Raw genomic sequence first — 19,155 nt, forward strand, 5'->3', positions numbered from 1 at the left:
AAACGATCATCATTTGCGAGTGTCGCCGCACACATATAAAATGTTGGGATCCGAAGCGTTTCATTAAACATGAATATTGAATAGGAAAGTGGGAATAAAATAAACAAATATACCTATAAAAATTTAAGAAAAGCGAATCCCACGTAGTAATTTAAAATAAAATAAACCAGAAATCACGTGGTCATCTTAAGATTGGCTTTGCACTCTGCACGATCACAATAAAATACAAATGGGAAAAGGTGCTGCAACTTGTGGTGTGTATATAACTTACTCTATATCAATCTATATTAATATTAATATTATATAAAGGCAAAATTATACATTTGACTCCTAGTTATTTCTAATTTCGATTTTAATTCTCCCTTAAATTTATTCACGAATTTAATTTCTCATTTACGTTCAATTCGATAAATTTGATCTCCAAACCCAGATTTAAATGTTGATTGTTATAAATGAATGTTAACTATCACATGTTATATTTTGATTGAACTATAAATAAGTATGTCATTTTAATCAAGTGTGGTAATTTTTTTTTACCCCAACCCTAAAAGCTTATCAGAAAATCCCTAAACGTTGAGTTTCGTCTTCTAAAAATCCCTAATCCTATACTATCGCGAAATTCCTAAAAGTTTCGAGCAAAATCCCTAACCATTTCAACTCCTTCCTATTACCGTTCCTCTCATTTCTCCAACCCTTCTTCCTCCCATGAATTCAACAGCCTCAAAATCAAAACCTCTTCTTCTTGTTCTTCTTCTCGAGCTTTCATCGAGGTCAAACCCTCAAACACAGCCAAGGGGGACCCCACCTTCACCACCATGGTCAAGAAGTTCATGGACAGGAAACCCAAATCCTCCTCCTCGATCGTCGCCATCGCCACCAGGTTGATTGTTCCCTTTGATTTGCTCGCGAAGGATTTGAAGAAGGACGCGAAGAAAGTGGCGAGGTTCTCCATGCTGCAGAATAAGCTGTTCAGAAAGGGCGCTTCTGAGAAGAAGGAGAAGGTGAAGACCTTAACCAAGGTGAAGAACAACACCGGGACATTGGCCATGGTGCTCAGGAGCAAGAGGGAGCTTCTCAGCATCAACAAAGAGCTGAGCAACAAGTTTCTCAGCTCAAGCATTCCACACTCGGTTAAAATGACACATCTATTTATGATCTAATCAGAATGTGATACGTGACAGCTAACGTTTATTTATAATAGTCAACGTCCAAATCTAGACTTGGAGACCAAATTTACGGGATTAGACATAAACGAGGGACTAAATTTATGAATAAATTTAAAGAGAAATTAAAATCAAAATTAGAGACAACTAAAAGGACCAAATTTATAATTTTGTCATTATATAAAATATATTTGTTGACTGTATTTATAGTAAAATGACGAGTTACATTTTTTTAAAGTTTAAAATTGTGATAGAAAAGGAAAGAGAATATTAATTATATTGATATATATCATTTATGTAAATAAAAATTGTAACAAAAATTAAATGTACATTCACGATAATCAAACCAAACACAGTTTTTTTTTAATTTTTAAATTACATTTAATTATTTAATTTATTATTATTATTATTATGATTAGAAATTTTAGTTTTGATTATAAATTTTTTAATCTTTATATTTGATTTAACTTATAAATTAAAAGTAATTAAAATTTAAAAGATTGTTGGAATCACATGCAAATTAATGATTTAATTAAAAGGAAACAAATAATTTTAAAAAAAAATACTTGGTGCAAGATATTTCCCCAAATATTATCATAAAGTAATTTAATAAACATGAAAATAAATTAATAAAGATGATTTTGCTGTTTGTGGATGATTTTAAAGATGAAATATAAAGACAGACAATGAAGTATAAAGATGATTTTGCAGGGAGTTGCTGCAGACAGATGTAGTTGTTGGGTTGTAGTGTTATTTGCTATAATCGATCATTGTTCTTTTCAAAAGGCCATAGAATATGCTTCAAGTGAACGCACACATTTTAAAATTGAAAGACTTCTAATTTTTTTTTTAATTTTGTTTTATTAAACTTCATTACTTTATAAATAATTGTTTTCAACTCATTTATCTTTTTTCCAGTTTTTAACAACTTTTTTTAATTATTTGTCTGCCTTAAAAAAAATAAAGGAAGTTTAGTTTTAATTATTTTTCTACATTTTTAAAAAAATAAAAGAGTAACAAAGATAACTAATTTTATTTTTACTTATTGTTTTCATTTACAAAATTTTAAAACTACTCTTTTTTAATTTAAAATAAAAATCTTCCAATTTGTTAATTTAAAAACCTACTATTTTGTTAATTAAAATTTCCCATTTTTTGTCCATGCAAAAAATTAAAAATGTTTGAGAATACATTTTTACATTATGGAGATATATATTAAATAAATAAATTTTTTTATCAATTCTGTATTGATATAATTAAATTTTCTTTAACTTTTTAAAATATGTTTGTGTGGTTATTTTAAAATAAAAATTTAAATAAAAAAGTTAGAAAGTTAAATATGTCTGTCGCGTAACATATACTTTTAACAACACATTAATAAAATGTACTCAATAAACCTTCATTGACTTAATTTAAATTATTATTATTATTATTATTATTATTATTATTACTAACCATAAAATAAATATTTTTATATTGTCTATTTTTTCATTAAAAAGGATAAATGTTTGCTTAAATAAATTTTTAAATTGTATGTTACATATATAACTGTATTAAATGTGTTAAATATTGAAAGAATTTTTTTTATTTTTTATAATGATGTTACTTATCTCAAATAACATTGTCTCTCGTAGACAAAACATGTGTTCTCAAATCAAAAGTTTATATTGTACTTTGTAAATTAACTTATGAATGGATTCATTGTGTGTTTTCATTATGGATTCATTATGTCTAACACATTGAGGACGCTTGTTTAATTTTTTAAAAAAAAAACAAAAACACGTTTTATAGAATAAAAAACATTTTTTTTTTAAATTTTATACATGTTTGGGAATTTTTTTAATAATAAGAAGTAGAAAATAATAAAAAAAAATTACTTTTTTTTTTAAAATCAACTTGGAGCTACTTCTCAGAAAAACAGTTGTGTCTAACTGGATTGATGCCTATGTTGGTGAACCTGACTGACATTAAGTTGGACATAATTAAAAAAAAAAAAAAGTGTCTAATAGGATGCAATTTTTTGGGACAGATTGTAGTGCTCTTAAAAATATTAGTGATTTGTTTATAATTTAAAAATTTAATATAAAAATCTAAATAAAATTATTTTATATTTTCTTAATAAAAACATATAAACGCCTACATCACCCGGGATATTTTATATATATATATATATATATATATATATATATATATATATAAAGATTTCATTCTATAAAATTTATTCAATATTTTTTTTATTAAATAATGTTTATATTTATATGTATTACATATGGAGATTGCTAGTGTGCACATACCTCATTTATTTTCGGTTGGATTACATTAGTAATGAACACCAAAATATTTAAGAACAAAAATTCAATCACTTTTTTGTTTCATTTAAAAATTTTCAAAAAATTAAAAAATCTAATTTTTCTCTCCTCTATCACACGTTTCTCTTTCTTATCTCTTCTTTCAGTTACACTTTCCCTTCTCCATCTCCCTTCTCCATAAGTGCAGGCAATGAAGCAATTGTCCATTAATTGTGTTGTCCAAATGCAAAAACCATTAACTCGCTTTAATAGCAATTAAACACCAAGTTGAAGCTATCAACTGCATTGCTCTCACTTTGCAAGCGTTGAAAAAGCTGCAAAACATCACCATGGATACCGCAAAACATCGCAAGCGATCCAAGAAGCCAAGTAGGAAGAATTTTTTTCCATCGTTTCCTTGGCACGTAAATCACTGGGTTGGGGTTGATGTTGCTGCTGCTCCATGGAGGCGCGGTTTTTTGAGAAAACCCAAGGGAAATGGGTGAGATCAAGAAGAGAGAGAAATAAGATTTTTTTTGTTGTTTTCCACTTAATTAAGTTTTTTACATCTAAACAAAACTAAAAAAGAACTCAACAACATTAAATATCGATATATTTTGAATTTAGAAAATAAAAAAAAAATATGTATATTAATAATAGATCACTTAATAAAAAGTAACTAAAAATAGATAATAAAATAAAATTGATTTTTTTAAGTATTTAATTTAAAAAATAAATATTAGATAATAATATAAAAATAACCTATATTACATAAATAAAAAACTTAATTAAACCATTGTTTTTTAATTAAACATTAAAGTAATGTAAATATCCTTATAGAAATTAATTAAAGTATGTAAAATAATGGCTAAAAATGAAATATATGTGCATTAGCAATCCCCATTATATGTGCGCTTAACACACTTACTTTTCTCCTGTTTTCTTATTTAATCACAAATTTTCTTATTTCATAGTCTCGTGACTTTCTTTATTTCCTTTTGATTAGTGTTTCTCCCCTATAAAATTAGTTTTTCGATATATAATGATTATGATCATGCAATTGACATCCTTTTATATATATTCATTTTTTTGTCATATGTTATGGAGGTTATTGTTGTGATGCCATGCGTGTATAAAAGTATATTTTATGAAGCGCGTGTATATAAAAATACATTTTAATATTTATTTACATATATACTAAATAATTAATAACTAATAATATATTAAAAACTAAAAATAATATAAAAAATACTCATAAATTATAAAAAGTTAATTTAATACTCTGCAAGACAAAAGACACACCACACTAAGCTAGTAACTAATAGGCTTAAATGCAGATTTAATTTCCTTATTTTCATAACTTTTTTATTTTAATCCCTTTATTTTTAAATTGAAATATTTAGTCCATTCTTTTTAAAATTTACAATTTTGTCCTTATGACCATTTGTCTGTCATCTAAAATCATCGACTAATACTAATACAGTTTAGAAAATGATTAGATTTGAAGTTCTGAAAAAGAAAAGCAAAGCACTTGTCTAGTTGCACTTTTTACGCATCAACGCCATTTAGGTGGCAAGTGATCATTAGTTGCTACGTAAACCTTTATCTATTTCTACTGAAGCAAACTTGTTAAAAAATTGTGTGGATCACGGTCACTAGAATCTACATTGTTGTTTGTCCCCCTTTTAATCCATTGTTGAATACTCTAATTCTAATTGTGCATGTTTCATTTGTTTAGAATGCCATCCCTAAAATGGAACTAAACCATCTCCAACCAAATTTAGCTTCTAATTTTCGCAAGCACACAAACACGTTATAAGAAATGGATTCAATGTGAGACAAAAAGTGATACGGCAATTGAAGCAATGCGAAGAAGTTGCTACCAAAAACAAATCAACTATTTTTCTTGAAGTGTTTAACAATTGGTACACAAGTAATCCCTAACCTAGAATGTATAGGAAATATGTACACTAGGAGCTGGGAATCACTAACCATCATAATAATGATGGATATATCTATCAACGCTACTAATTCAAACAACTTCTAACAAGAGTTAGAAAAATTCTCTCGTGAACCCTCATGTGAAACCATGGAACCCAAACCCTCAAATTCTTCACAATGTTAGAATTTTCATTCCACTTCTTGTCCCCTTTCTTTATCACTTCATATGCTTTGGTTTGTTTTTTGGGCAATGCAAATTCAGAGCTGGTGGTGACGACCTTTGACCACCAATTGGGCCCTCAATCTATCTCTGCAAACAAGGAGAAAGTGAACAACGTGGAACCCATCCGCAAAGGTATGATGGTTGAGTGGTGCGGCGTGGGTTGCAAATTTTTTGAGTTGCATGATCTTGTGTTGAATATCCGCGAGAACTGAGAAGAGAATTATCCTAGCCTTATGAGGAAAGCTGATGAATTAAAGCTCGGAAAAGCTCTGGAGATTAGTTCTTTTGAAAAAGAAAATTCTTATTTTTCAATTGCTTTATTTTTACATGTGGCTAATTGAAGTCGGTCAACGTTTTTAGATGACAGGCAACATTTGGAAAATGAACATAAGGATGAAAATTGCAAGTTTTTAAAAATTAGGATACTAAATGTTTCAATTTAAAAATAGAGGAACCAAAATTACAAAATTATAAAATTATGAGGACCATAATTGCATTTAAGCTTAAGTAATAAGGAAGAGAAGAAAATTTATATTATCATTTGTAATGACCTAGTGCCGTTACATGAAACTATAAACTATCTCAAGTGGAAGATTTTATTTTAATCCATTTAAAACTCTTCAATTAATTTGTTTATGAAAGTATTTGTAAACTTTTCACGTCTCAAGCAAAAGGCTAAAACACACAACACCAAAAGAAACATCATATGATATATATAAACATCATAATAACTTGAATCCCCTCAGGAAATGCATGTATGGATAAACCACACTATAAGGATAAACTACATAAATTTTAAGCATCTTCACGTCCAGATACACATATCCATGGAGTCTCCAAATGGCATGGGACTACCTTCTATCCATATGCTTCCCATGTACATCAGATACAAGATCATCATAGGAACAAACCACACATATAACAATGCAAGGATAAGCTTACCAAAATAAACACACTAACAAGGGATAAAACTTAACAATTAAAGTATGATCCATAATCATCACATATATAACATAACTTGGAGAAATCATACATATAGCATAAGTCTTAAATTCTCATGACAGAACATCTCATAATAATCATAAGATCGTCAATCATTACATAAAGGTTCAACCATCATACATCATCATCATCATTAGTCCATCAATCATCAAATAAAACAATATTTCCATTACTTATCAAGTAACATATCATTCTTAAGTCATAGTTATCAATGCATATGTTTATCCATCTTGTTATGTCATGTTGACTCTTTACTCTTGGAAGATTTCACCTCTCGAGCGGTTAACCCAAGAACATCTCTTAACATAGTTGTACTCTATGATTTAACCATTCGGGGAAACTTGAATTAAGCCTATGGAAGAAATGTGGTTTTATCACAAATGGTTGAGCATGGGTGGTGGTTTACCTTAGTAAGGCTTGTAAAGATCTTAACCTATCTATGGATTCGCCCACTTATCCATTTTATATGCCCATTCAGTGTTAGCCACGATGACAACCTCCAATTCTAGGTTGAGGGTTTTCTTAGCACCCCCAACTTACGTGTCTACTCACATGCAATGTCATTTATCAATGCATGCATGCAGTGATCATTCAAATCAATATCATATGTAATTACAAATTCATTTATCAATCTCAATACTATAAGAGGTTATAATATCATATATTCACCATTCATACGTTCATCACACTCATGAACCCACATATAGTTCAATAAGCATAGAAAGACATTTAAACACCTTGAATTCTTGCAAACAACTAAAAAAAACTCATGAATGTGAATATCATGATCTCAACACAAAATCAACTCTAATAATAAAACAACATCTCAACTACACCTTATATCATCATAAATTTATTAAGATATCAAAATAATTAATTTACACAAGGAAAACAAACATTAATCACATTCATATCCAAAATGGTCATTGAACTCAAAATTGATCACTGGACTCAAAATGATCAGTGATGCAAAATTGGCCATTGGACTCCAAATAATCACTAGACTCAAAACTGGTTATTGGACTCAAAATGGTCACCAGACTCAAAATGGTCACTGGACTCAAAACTGATCATTGGACTCAAAATGGTTATTGGACGCGAAACTGATCAGTGAATACAAATTTTGTAGAATTTCAAAATTTCTATAGAATTTTCTCTTATAGCTTCCAAATCATCCCAAAACAAACCCAAACTATTTTGTATCAATTCAAAATACATAAAAAGCATTAAAACTCTTTACAAATAGGAACTTTTCATCATTATTCATCAAATAATCAAGAATCCCAATTTCAAACTCAAAACTCACCTGCTCAAACTTTCATTTTTAAACAACATGATTCATTCTCAAGCAATATTTAAATCAATCCAAAGCAACATTAGCATAGAAAAGGATAAAACTTCCCTTACTTCTATAGAAGTAAAAAAGAGCTTTGTGAAGATAGAGGAGAAAATGATGAACTTTGGGTTCAAGGGAGGAGCTTTCCTCCACTCCAACAACAATTCCATCTCAGCAACATAGCCCAGCAACATAGCCCTAAACCCAAAAACAACTACAAACAAAGTCAAAATCCCAAAATCCAAGTTTTTTCATGAATTTCCATGGATGCTCTATGAGAAAATGAAAATGGAATAAAGGGAGGAAGAAGAGAGGCCCTTACCACATTAGGGACAACCCAAAGAACAACAAGGAAAGGAGAAAAAAGTTTCTTTTGCATAAGGAGGACCAAAACTCAAGCTCTCAAGAGAAGGGTTCTCTTGGAGAAGAGAAAAATAGTAAAAAAATGATATTTTGATTTAGGTTTTAGATTTACAAGAATTGTGTGAGGAGCTTATGACTTTCTCACTTTTTTCTCTTCACACCCCACACTTCACTAAACTCATGCATCCCTTTCTCATGACTCAAGGTCCATCCACTTAGGTCTAAACACTCTAAAATTTATCAAAACACACATACAACATGACACATATACCTAACAAAGATGTAAATATAACAACCTATCATCTCATAATTAATTAATTAATTAATTACAACACTTAAATAAAATTTAATTACTCTTACAATTTAATTAAAACACTTAATCATGTATTACGAAAAAACATAATGTTACATTATTCACACTTTTTTTTATAAGTTTTTATACTTAAAAATGAGATAAAAATAAGAAAAAATATAAAATAAAATAAACGATGTGACGATGAAATAAATAGAAAAAATCATTATAAAAATATTGAGTAATTACAAAATAACTTTATGTATATTCTTATGAAATTTGATTTTTTTTAAATTATTTCTTCATACATGTCATTTTTTTAATTTTTATAAAATTAATTTTATAGAAAATGCAGTTTTAAATAATATCATGATATAATCCCCTCCTAAATTTAATGTGATAAAAAAACATTGTTAAGACTTAAAGTATATTTACAAATAATTTATGAGTTTGACTTTGATAGTTGTCTATCTTCAATATGGAATAATGCCTATGTTTTGCTTATTGCAATACCATATTCATGGTTTCATGTAGGAGACATGACAAATCCTTCAAAACTAAATAAATTACTATTTTTTAATAATTAAATAAATAAATAATTTTGATACATTATTATAGTATAATTTTTTTATAAGTTAATTAATTAAAAATTACTTTAATTGCATATACTACTTTTTTACACACGCGTATATAAATAAAATTTATTTCAAAGAGGGAAAATAAAGACTAGGTTTAAATCAATTTTTAATTTCTAGATGTTTCGTTCATGTCTCTCCATGCTTTCCACGTGTGTGGAGGTAATCTAAAATAATATAGGTTCAGATACAAGTGACACGACCTTCTGTATGATTTGCTTCCAGTTGGATCACCACCTTCTGTGATTTTTCCTAAACAAAAGAAATTTTAGTCTTTGAAAATTTATATTTTAATTTTATAGCAATGCTAATGTTAACGTGATATAAAAAATTTCACGAGCAGATAGATCAATTGCACTTTTATTCGTCTTAATTCCCTTTCACTTAAACATTGATGCACGAATATTTGAAAATAAAAAAGTTCCAGGATCAGATATCAGATATTTAATTAAAGAACATTAAAAAACAATAACAATTTTACAATAAATTTATTGCAATATTTAAAGTCCCACCTACTCGTGATGATTAGTTTTTATACCCGTTATAACGTAGCACCTAACGCTTATTATTTAAAACTAAAATTTTATTATTTAAAATAGTTAAAATTAGGTAAAATAAAATGCATATATGAAAAAACAAAAGAAAAACAATTGTGTTGATAAACATGTTGTAAGTTGCAGTAAAAAAACATGTAGTTGTGAAATTAAAGTAAAAGTTAAGAACTTAAAAGCAATGGAGCTTGGGAAACAAGAGAATAGAAAGAATAGAGATTAGAAACCAAACATAAAACTTCAATTTCTCATTCCATCTACGATCAATACAATCGAGATGTCTTATTTATAGACATAAATCTAAAACTCAAGAAATTCATCTTATTAAGGGTAAAAAGATGAATAGAAAATGAGTTATAATCATTTAGGAGATTAGTGAAGTTTTGGGATTTGGAGATGCACATCTCTATTCATAATTATCCATAACATTAAGGGAATATTTATTTAATCAATAAAATATTATTTAATGGTAATAAAAATATAATTACTACAACTATATTTGAAGCTTTAATTTTAATTTTTTTGGAAAAATAGTTTAATTAATTATTAATATTTTAATATATTTCAAGTTCATTAAATTTTGAATCAAATAAAAAAGGTTATAAAATTGAATTGATTATACAAATGAATCTAGTAAGTCGAGTCACTGTGACAAGGCAACAAGCCAGCCAGCAAAGAAGACTCTTGGATAGATACAAAGAATGTTTTTTTTTAAGGCCAATTTGTTTATTTCAGTTACAAACTCATTAGAGAAAGAAGGAACCTTTGTACTTTCTCTGCGGTCGCGTGTCTCACACCACAAACACACTGAAAGTACAATTTTCTTGTAGTTACAAAACTCAAACACACACACACACACACTTCTTCTTTATGTCTATGGCTGGTGAGCAAGGTGATAGATGTTCCTCCATCACCATACCCCTTTTGGATGATGAAAAAGTGCACCAAGTGAATGGTTCAGAAGAGGCTTTGGTGGCCAAAACTTGTGATCTACACACAGCTCATGTGGGTAACACCTCCTTTTTCAAGACCTGCTTCCATCTAATTAATGCCCTCTCAGGTTTGTTTTGCGTGTCCTCTTTTCTCTTTCTTTCACTATCATTGTTAATTACCATATATGATGCACCTTTTCTTGCTTTCTTTTTCCTGAGTTTTGCTCCTTTTTGGTATCTTGTTTTTTTTGTTCAACTTTACTCTTCTTTAGCTTCACTATTTGGTTCTGTCTTTGAGGATTAAAGATCTCGTTGCTACACAAAATGCATGCTCTAAAAAATGGTAACGACATTTCCCTTCCTCAAAGGCTCAGGATTAGTGAACGACTTAACGTTCTAGCAGCTTGATTTTTTTTTTTTTTTATCAATTATCATATTTTATAATAATTTTATCAACTATCGTATTTTTATAGATCTTGTTTAAACGTGAAAAAAGGTATTTTCTTTTAGTAGTTATTATCATTGTCAAATTCATACCTGTCATTAAAATCTGAATTTAACTTAAAATTTTGGATCTGAGTCTTATATTAAAAAAAATGTTATTAGCGACATTCCATTGAATGTAATCAACCAGAAAAACACATAATTAAACGATCGAATAAAAAATGTTTATAAAAATTAATTAAAGAGTTTATTTTAATACACTGTTAATATTATTTTCAATGTCAGTCAGTTAGAAATTAATAATGATTTTAAATATGACTTTTAAAATAATTTAAAAGAATTCATCAAATAATTATCCTTTTATAATATTATCTTAATATGTCATAAAAGGAATTAAATGAAAAATAAATATATTTCTTGACTCAAAATTATATGATAAATTTATTAAATTTTATAATATTATTTTAAAAATTATACTTAACGTATTTTTTTATTGATTAACCGTGTAAAAACATTTATTTTAACAATTCATGAAAATTAAACACTTAATTTATATATACATACTGTAGTGTAAAACTTTTACATAGGCATCCAATAAGATTCCACCCTTTTACCACATCAAATTACTTAATAGGATGACATGTCAGTAAGACAAATTCCTATCGAATGCATGTACGTGCGTGTATATAAATTAAATTCTTAATTAATTATTAGTTTCACAAAGTTTAATTATTTTTTAGAGGATAATGGAAAACAGAAAGAGGCTTGTCTTTCATGTTCACTTCTTCAACTAGATACAAACCTTTAACTAGATATAACAGAAAGTGGATCAGTATTTCTTTTCTGAATTTAGTTGAAAACATATGAAAAAAAGAAAAGACACTAAGCTATCTATGCCTATAGTTGAGTATTAAAACTTATATTACTAACATTTATGCTGCTATGGTTTCAGGAGTTGGTATTATTTCCATGCCTTATGCACTGGCATCTGGGGGATGGTTAAGCATATCACTACTATTTGTGATTGCCATTGCTTGCTGTTATACTGGTATGTTGGTCAAAAGATGCATGGATATGGACCCTGACATCAAGAATTTTCCTGACATAGGTCAACGTGCATTTGGAGACAAGGGGAGGATAATAGTATCAATTGCCATGAATTCTGAGCTCTTCCTAGTTGTAACAGGTTTTCTGATTTTAGAGGGTGATAATCTCAACAAACTAGTACCAAACATGCAACTTGAACTTGCAGGGTTAACAATTGGTGGTACAACAATTTTTACCATGATTGCTGCCCTTGTTATTTTGCCTAGTGTTTTGTTAGAGGATTTGAGCATGCTGTCTTATGTCTCTGCTAGTGGGGCTTTGGCTTCTTCAATCTTCCTCCTCTCTATATTTTGGAATGGAACCATTGATGGCACTGGATTTCATGCAAAGGGAACAATTTTCAGATTGAGTGGAATACCTTCTGCTGTCAGCTTATATGCCTTCTGCTATAGTGCTCATCCTATCCTTCCCACTCTCTACAATTCTATGAGAGACAAAAGTCAGTTCTCTAGGGTAAGTACATAACAATTTTGGTACTATTACATGATTTTTTATTTATTTATTCGTAAGCATCAAAGACAGGTATGAGGGGATTTACAACAATTTATGCATCATGCTCAACCAATTGAGCTAGACTCTCTAGTACTATTACATGATTTAGGAATGTTTGAAAGAGTTTCTGCAAAGTTATAAGTTTATTGACTTACAGGATACCCGTCCATGTTGCTTGGACATGCCTCACCAAAACAACTAATTATTTCTTTTGTGTGCATTTTGATATGAATTTTGTGTAGCTTTTGCATCAAATAAAAAATTTAATATGGAGCTTTATTACTAACTTGATTTTAGAATAAAAACATTAAATATAAATCATTTCACATCAAATAGTGTTTTTGGTTCTACATCCTAAATGTGATTTAAGAAGCTAATTATGACTTCCACATTTTAAACATAATTTCTTACTTCTCAATGGGTTTTCAATTACAACCAATTTTAATCAAAATCAATTTCATCCGGAATCAATTTTGCAACAAGCTTACAGTAGTTTATTTCAATAAGCTTATTATTGTACCCTTGTCAATAGCAACAATTCTACTTGCTATATTAAGTGCTTGTGACATAAACTCTGATGTGATTAGTTTTGTATTGAACCAGTGTCGAATTAAGTTACTTACCCTAATTGTATTCTTAAAGAAACATGGAGTAATGCTTCTTCATTTTCATGATTTGGCTTGTATATAGTTAACAATGGTTTAAATTCCTCTGTTTTGGCAGGTTCTGTCTATATGCTTTTCAGTATGCACCCTTGGTTATGCAGCAGCAGGTGTTTTGGGCTACTTAATGTTTGGACAAGAGGTTGAATCACAAGTGACTTTGAACCTCCCAACAGGCAAGTTCAGTTCACATGTAGCAATATTCACTACCTTGGTCAATCCTATAACCAAATATGCATTGATGCTTACCCCAGTCATTTATGCTGTAAAAAACAAGGTTTCATGGCATTACAACAAAAGGTCTACACATATGTTTGTTAGTACTTCCATGCTCATTAGCACTCTTATTGTAGCCGTGGCCATTCCCTTGTTTGGATATCTCATGTCACTCATTGGGGCATTGCTAAGTGTCTCAGCTTCAATTTTAGTGCCATCAGTGTGCTACTTGAAGATCTCAGGAGCTTACAAGAGATTTGGGTCTGAAATGATCATCAACTATTCAATAATAATAATGGGGGTCACTATTGCTGTAGTGGGTACTTATACATCTCTTGTAGATATAGTTCATAATTTGTAAGTGTTAGTGGATTGGATATTGAATTTGGAAGCTGCTATAACTGAAACTTTTGAACATGCTTGTACTTAAATGTGCATTTCAATACTTAGACAGCGTATCGACATTTTGTGAGCCATAATCTTTGTCGGATATATCTTCTTGTCATTTGAACATTGTTACGAATCTATGGATCAAAAGAATGAAGATCAAATTGATAAGAGGGATAAAAAAAACATATTGATACTCATGTGGTAACATGCTAAATTAATTGAAAAAAAAAATAGTAAAATGAATTACAATACTCCAATTTATAGAGTTTATAATTGGGCTAACCAAGTTTAACTAATTTCTGTGATCAGTAGAAAGCCTATATAATGGCTGATGGAAGTAAAAACTGAAAATCACGCACACTTTTGTTTCTTGTGAACTACTTGTGTGTCTGTATCTCTCGATTCTAAGTCATGTTCAAAATAACATGGTTGTATATAGCGAGTTTTATCCTAGGAGAGACCAAAGTTACAAGTTCAGATGACATTGTTCTTGAAAGATTACAAGATTTTTTTATTTTTTATTTTTACAAAATTGGCATTTACGTACTGGTTTGAACATGATTAAAAGCTTTTTTTAGCTCTGCTCTTTAGTTGCTTGATTTTAAGTGATACTTCCTTCGGTTCCTTTTATCGTCTTTTAAGGTTTGTACATAAAAACTAAGAAATGCAAAAGTACTATTACATAGTTTTCGCAAATATACGAATACGTAACGACAACCATTTCCCTGACCCCAATATAACTAACTATGATCATCTCCTTTGGTCAGGCCACGATCAAACATACTTAAAAATGAAAAAAAAAAAGCCTGAACATGATCAACTCTTAAATAATAAAAAGAAGGAAACAGACTTTGGCATACCCAAAAACATAAAAAATAAAATAAAAATAAAGTTAACAGGATATTTGGTAGCTCCAATGGTAAATAACACCTAAAATAAATTTTAAGAAAACTATTTTAATTACTTTAAACGATATAATTATATAATAGGTCTTTTTTGTAAAAGTGATAGCAAGTAATTTTTTTGGTTTTAGTTATTTTACCCTTGAGTTGAGTCTGTCACTTCTCTTCTTTTGCTTATCTATTCCATCATCATTTCCTGCTACTTGTGATTGTGGCACAGGCTTCCACCGATCTGGCAGTTTTGATGATGGAATGTGTGGGAATTTGAGTAGTGTTCGGTCAAGAAATGGGATTTCATTAGGGTCTAGTTCTTCTCCTCGAGCCAACTTTGCCCATCTGTTCATGAAGTCCACGATGCCGGTGGCATCGGTCAAAGGATGAGATAGAAGAACTCCAATGGCAAGTCCTTGATCACCACCATGGAACCTTGTTAATTGCACCAGCAATAGAGGAATCTCCTTTATGGGTTTAGTATCATCAAGTCTTGTCCATAATCAGCAAAAGTGTTTGTGGTTTGGGCTTCAAGCAATGTCACTCCCTTTGCGCTGCAATCCAATTGCATTCGACCACTTTTTGACAAGCTCAACCTGCCAGCTACTGGATAGTAGTAAGATAAAAGCTTGCTAAGAGAGTTGTTCATTCTCTCAACAGTGTTGTGTTTTTTTGCTGATTTGTAAATGTAGAGAAGGGATACATGACCTAGGACCCCGATTTGATCACTATCGGATAGCCATAAAGGCTCCTTTGGAGTTGGTTGATTTGGAGTGATGTTATAAGAAGCCACAATGGTTTTCATTTTTGTGCATGAGGCTGTATTAATTGTATTTTTTTTTATGAGTGAGGCTGTATTGTATTTCTATATGTTTCGTAGCTTTCTTAGGATCTTCAATGATTCACTTCACATAAAAGAAAAAAAAAATCACTGACTCTCTCTCAATCTCGAAGACACAAACGACACTATATTTATTGTTTCTCAGGCCACCTTCTAATTGCACAAACACTTATGGATTGTCTGCAGCTATATATATGCTGCTGCAGTATGCTGCCTCTGCAGCAGTCATTTTGGTCATTAGATTTTTAAAAATCTAATGGTTATTAAAAATAGAAATGTAAAAAATATATTTATATGTTTGATTATGAAAAGTTAATACGCTGCTGTAGGAATAATAGGGAGGTGTAAATTAAAGCTGTAGAGAATCTAAGTCCCACTACTGCATGCATTCACCCTGTCTCTCTCTCATGACAGTCCAACATCTTTAATTCTATCAAAAAACCTGCACACATAACAACTCACCCTATGGGACACATGGCAGACATGCACGAGAAATTATATCCGAGAATGATAATATTTCAATTTTTTAGGGTGAGAAAGTGATTTTCTCGAAGAAATGTGAGAATTTATTGTCTAAGTTATATTTGATAAGATATTTTAATTAATTTTTTATTTTTTTATCAATTAAAAAGTTTATTCGAGTGTTTTATTAGCAAGTTTTTTTTAATTAGTTTTGAGTGTTTTTAAAATATTAGTTTCTTTTTTTTATTTTTTTATTTTTATTCTTAATATATTTATCATTTTTATTATTATCCTTTTTAAATACACATGAAATTTCTTCTTTTTATTTAAATTATAAAAATTATTCCCATAAATATTAAAAAATGTAACCAAATATTTTTTTAAGATAAGGAAAAATGATATTTCCATGTTATATATTGTAAATTGTAATGCACCAATCGGGTTGCACCGATTCATAACGATTCAATGGTATGACTGATGTCTCGCTCTACCCGCTTGAACCGTCAGGGAACGATCCAAAAGTCTACTAAAAGGGGATTTAATTTTTTTCTTTTCTAACTTTTTAAATATTTAACTTCCAATAAATAATTTTTTAAAAAAATATATTTACTATTTTACAAGTAAAATTGAAACTGATTTTTATTTTAAATAATAATAATTTTAATCATTATCATAATAACAACAAATACACAATTAATTTTATGCTAACTTTTACCTTAAATCATTATCGCAATAAGAACATACCCAACTAATTTTTCACCATCTAACCTTAATCATCATTATTTAATATCATATAAATTAAAATTAATTTTACATCATTTTACACTATCAACCTAAAAATAGATATTATATTCATGAAAAATACGAACGAGGGTCAGGGCCCTTGCCTGCCCCCTCTAAATTTGTCATTGCTCCAATTATTCTAGGTCCGACTAACTTGTTCGACCTGTTTTTTATAACTATGCTTTGAATATATATATATATATATATATATATATATATATATATATATATATATATATATATATATATATATATATATATATATATATAAACTATTTAATTAACTTCTATAAATAGTAAGTAAGAAATATATTTAAAATATATAATATGTAATTACTATTCCTAAAAAAATTAATGGATGTATACATTATTAATTTATTAGAATTTAAAATTTATATATTTTAAAATGAATTAAAAATTTAAGTAATGTCCATAAACTCTTATATTTCCTATATAATATATTCCTAATTATTGATGATATTTTTAATTTCTTAAGCAAAATATATTACAAATCAATCTTAAGAAAATTTTACTTTAATTAAATGGTTAAACATGAAATAATAATAATAATAATAATAATAATAATAATAATAATAATAAATTCTATTACAAATAAAACAGAGACTCAGACGGAATTATCTTTAAATATTAAAATCTAGTAGATAGTCAAAACGAATATCTAGTACAAATAGGGATATTTTTGCGACAGAAATATATGTCTCTAATATCCGTCTCTGATACAATTCAGAGACCGAACTTGCGTCTCCAAATGTGACCTCTGAAATACATAATCCTTTCCATCTCTGGTTACTAATGTTTGTATTTCCTTCTCGGTTAGACTTTTATAGTGTATAAAACAATCATTTGTAAAAGTTAAAAAGCTTGCTATTTTTTTTAACTTTTACAATGATTATATGTATAAAATAAGGGGTTCGACTTCGGTGAAATAGTAGAAAATTGATGCACCGAAGAATCACTTTTTATTTTTTTACCAATAGTAGTAGGTTAAATGACCGGACTTTTATAATAAAATAAACATAATTAAAATAAGTTTTTTAATTTGCTAAAAGGATCTCTGTCTCAATCATGAACATTAAGTAACACCAAATACGGTATTTCATTGAGTTACTCATATTTCAAAAAGTTAGTTTTTTTCTCTTAAAACTTTTTTCACATAATTTGATAAACAATAAAACTAGTCATGTATGGGGTGTTTTTAGAATTTTTTAAAGAAAATAACAATCAATTTTTAATTTTAGTTTGAAAAAAAATTTAAAACTAATTTTTAAAATATAATTAGTTTCAAATAAACTCATTTTAAAAGCTTCATATCACATTAAAATTAGTTTAAGAGTGTTTTTGTGTGGTGGTAATAATAATGATGATGATAGTGATGTTAATCGCTAGAGATACCAGTAGTTATCACACACTGGCAAAAGAGATAACATTAGTGGTGGTGATAATGCAGATGGTGTTGGTAGTGATGAAAGCGTTGGTGGTGACTGTCAATGATAACGATAACAAAGGTGGTATTAGTGGTAGCGATGGAAGTGATGACAACAATGATAACAATGTCAATGGTGTTTGACGATGACAGTAACAATGACAATTGCAATGATAAGATGGTGGTGATAGTTGATCATGACAAGTAATTGTGATAGTTGAGATGAAGTTGGAAGTCGCACTGACCAAAGTAGTGGTGATGACAAATGACAATGTTAATGGTGGTTGCATTGATGGTGGTGGTAGTGATAACAATCATAATAATAGTAGCAAAAGTATTGTGGTCATGGTACTAACTACTAGTTATAGCAGTGATGATGATAATGACAATGACGAAGATAGTATTTATGGTGATGAGGGATGAATAATATGACGATGATAATAATAATAATGATAATAACAGTAACAAAAAATATCATTGTCAAAGGTAAAAAATATATGTTTTTTAAACTAAACCAAATTCATAATTTTTTTATTTTGAAAATAGGTGTAAAAATATTTCAAAAATAATTTTTATTTTAAAAGTTACATTTGGAAAAAAAAAATCAAAAACTCACTGCCAGTCGGCCTTAGGTTTGTAGTTTCTTGGTTTAGTTTTTACCCTAACACTTACCCTTGAGGTTGCTCTCCCTACCT

At 28.9% G+C, this 19,155-nt stretch overlaps 1 protein-coding gene and 1 pseudogene across 1 annotated transcript; one reads left to right on the forward strand and one right to left on the reverse strand.

Moving 5' to 3' along the window:
- Positions 1 to 10,425: 10,425 nt before the first annotated feature.
- On the forward strand, positions 10,426 to 14,123 carry LOC100784690 (amino acid transporter AVT1I). The gene is made up of 3 exons (XM_003551179.5): positions 10,426 to 10,854; positions 12,123 to 12,730; positions 13,493 to 14,123. Exons 1-3 carry the CDS (start codon positions 10,665 to 10,667, stop codon positions 14,006 to 14,008), a joined length of 1,314 nt encoding a protein of 437 aa, XP_003551227.1. The 5' UTR covers positions 10,426 to 10,664; the 3' UTR covers positions 14,009 to 14,123.
- A 31-nt stretch (positions 14,124 to 14,154) lies between these two features.
- On the reverse strand, positions 14,155 to 15,921 carry LOC100813579 (spermidine hydroxycinnamoyl transferase-like; annotated as a pseudogene).
- Between the last annotated feature and the right edge of the window lie 3,234 nt (positions 15,922 to 19,155).

Source organism: Glycine max, chromosome 18 (assembly GCF_000004515.6).
Source record: "Glycine max cultivar Williams 82 chromosome 18, Glycine_max_v4.0, whole genome shotgun sequence".
NCBI classification, from domain to species: Eukaryota; Viridiplantae; Streptophyta; class Magnoliopsida; order Fabales; family Fabaceae; genus Glycine; species Glycine max.

What these genes read in the sequence shown, in the direction of transcription:
- LOC100784690 (XM_003551179.5), top strand. Translation starts at nt 10,665, where the DNA reads ATGTCTATGGCTGGTGAGCAAGGTGATAGATGTTCCTCCATCACCATA. An exon ending in TCTAATTAATGCCCTCTCAG is followed by an intron (nt 10,855 to 12,122) that starts GTTTGTTTTGCG and finishes CTATGGTTTCAG; the next exon opens with GAGTTGGTATTATTTCCATG. An exon ending in ACAAAAGTCAGTTCTCTAGG is followed by an intron (nt 12,731 to 13,492) that starts GTAAGTACATAA and finishes CTGTTTTGGCAG; the next exon opens with GTTCTGTCTATATGCTTTTC.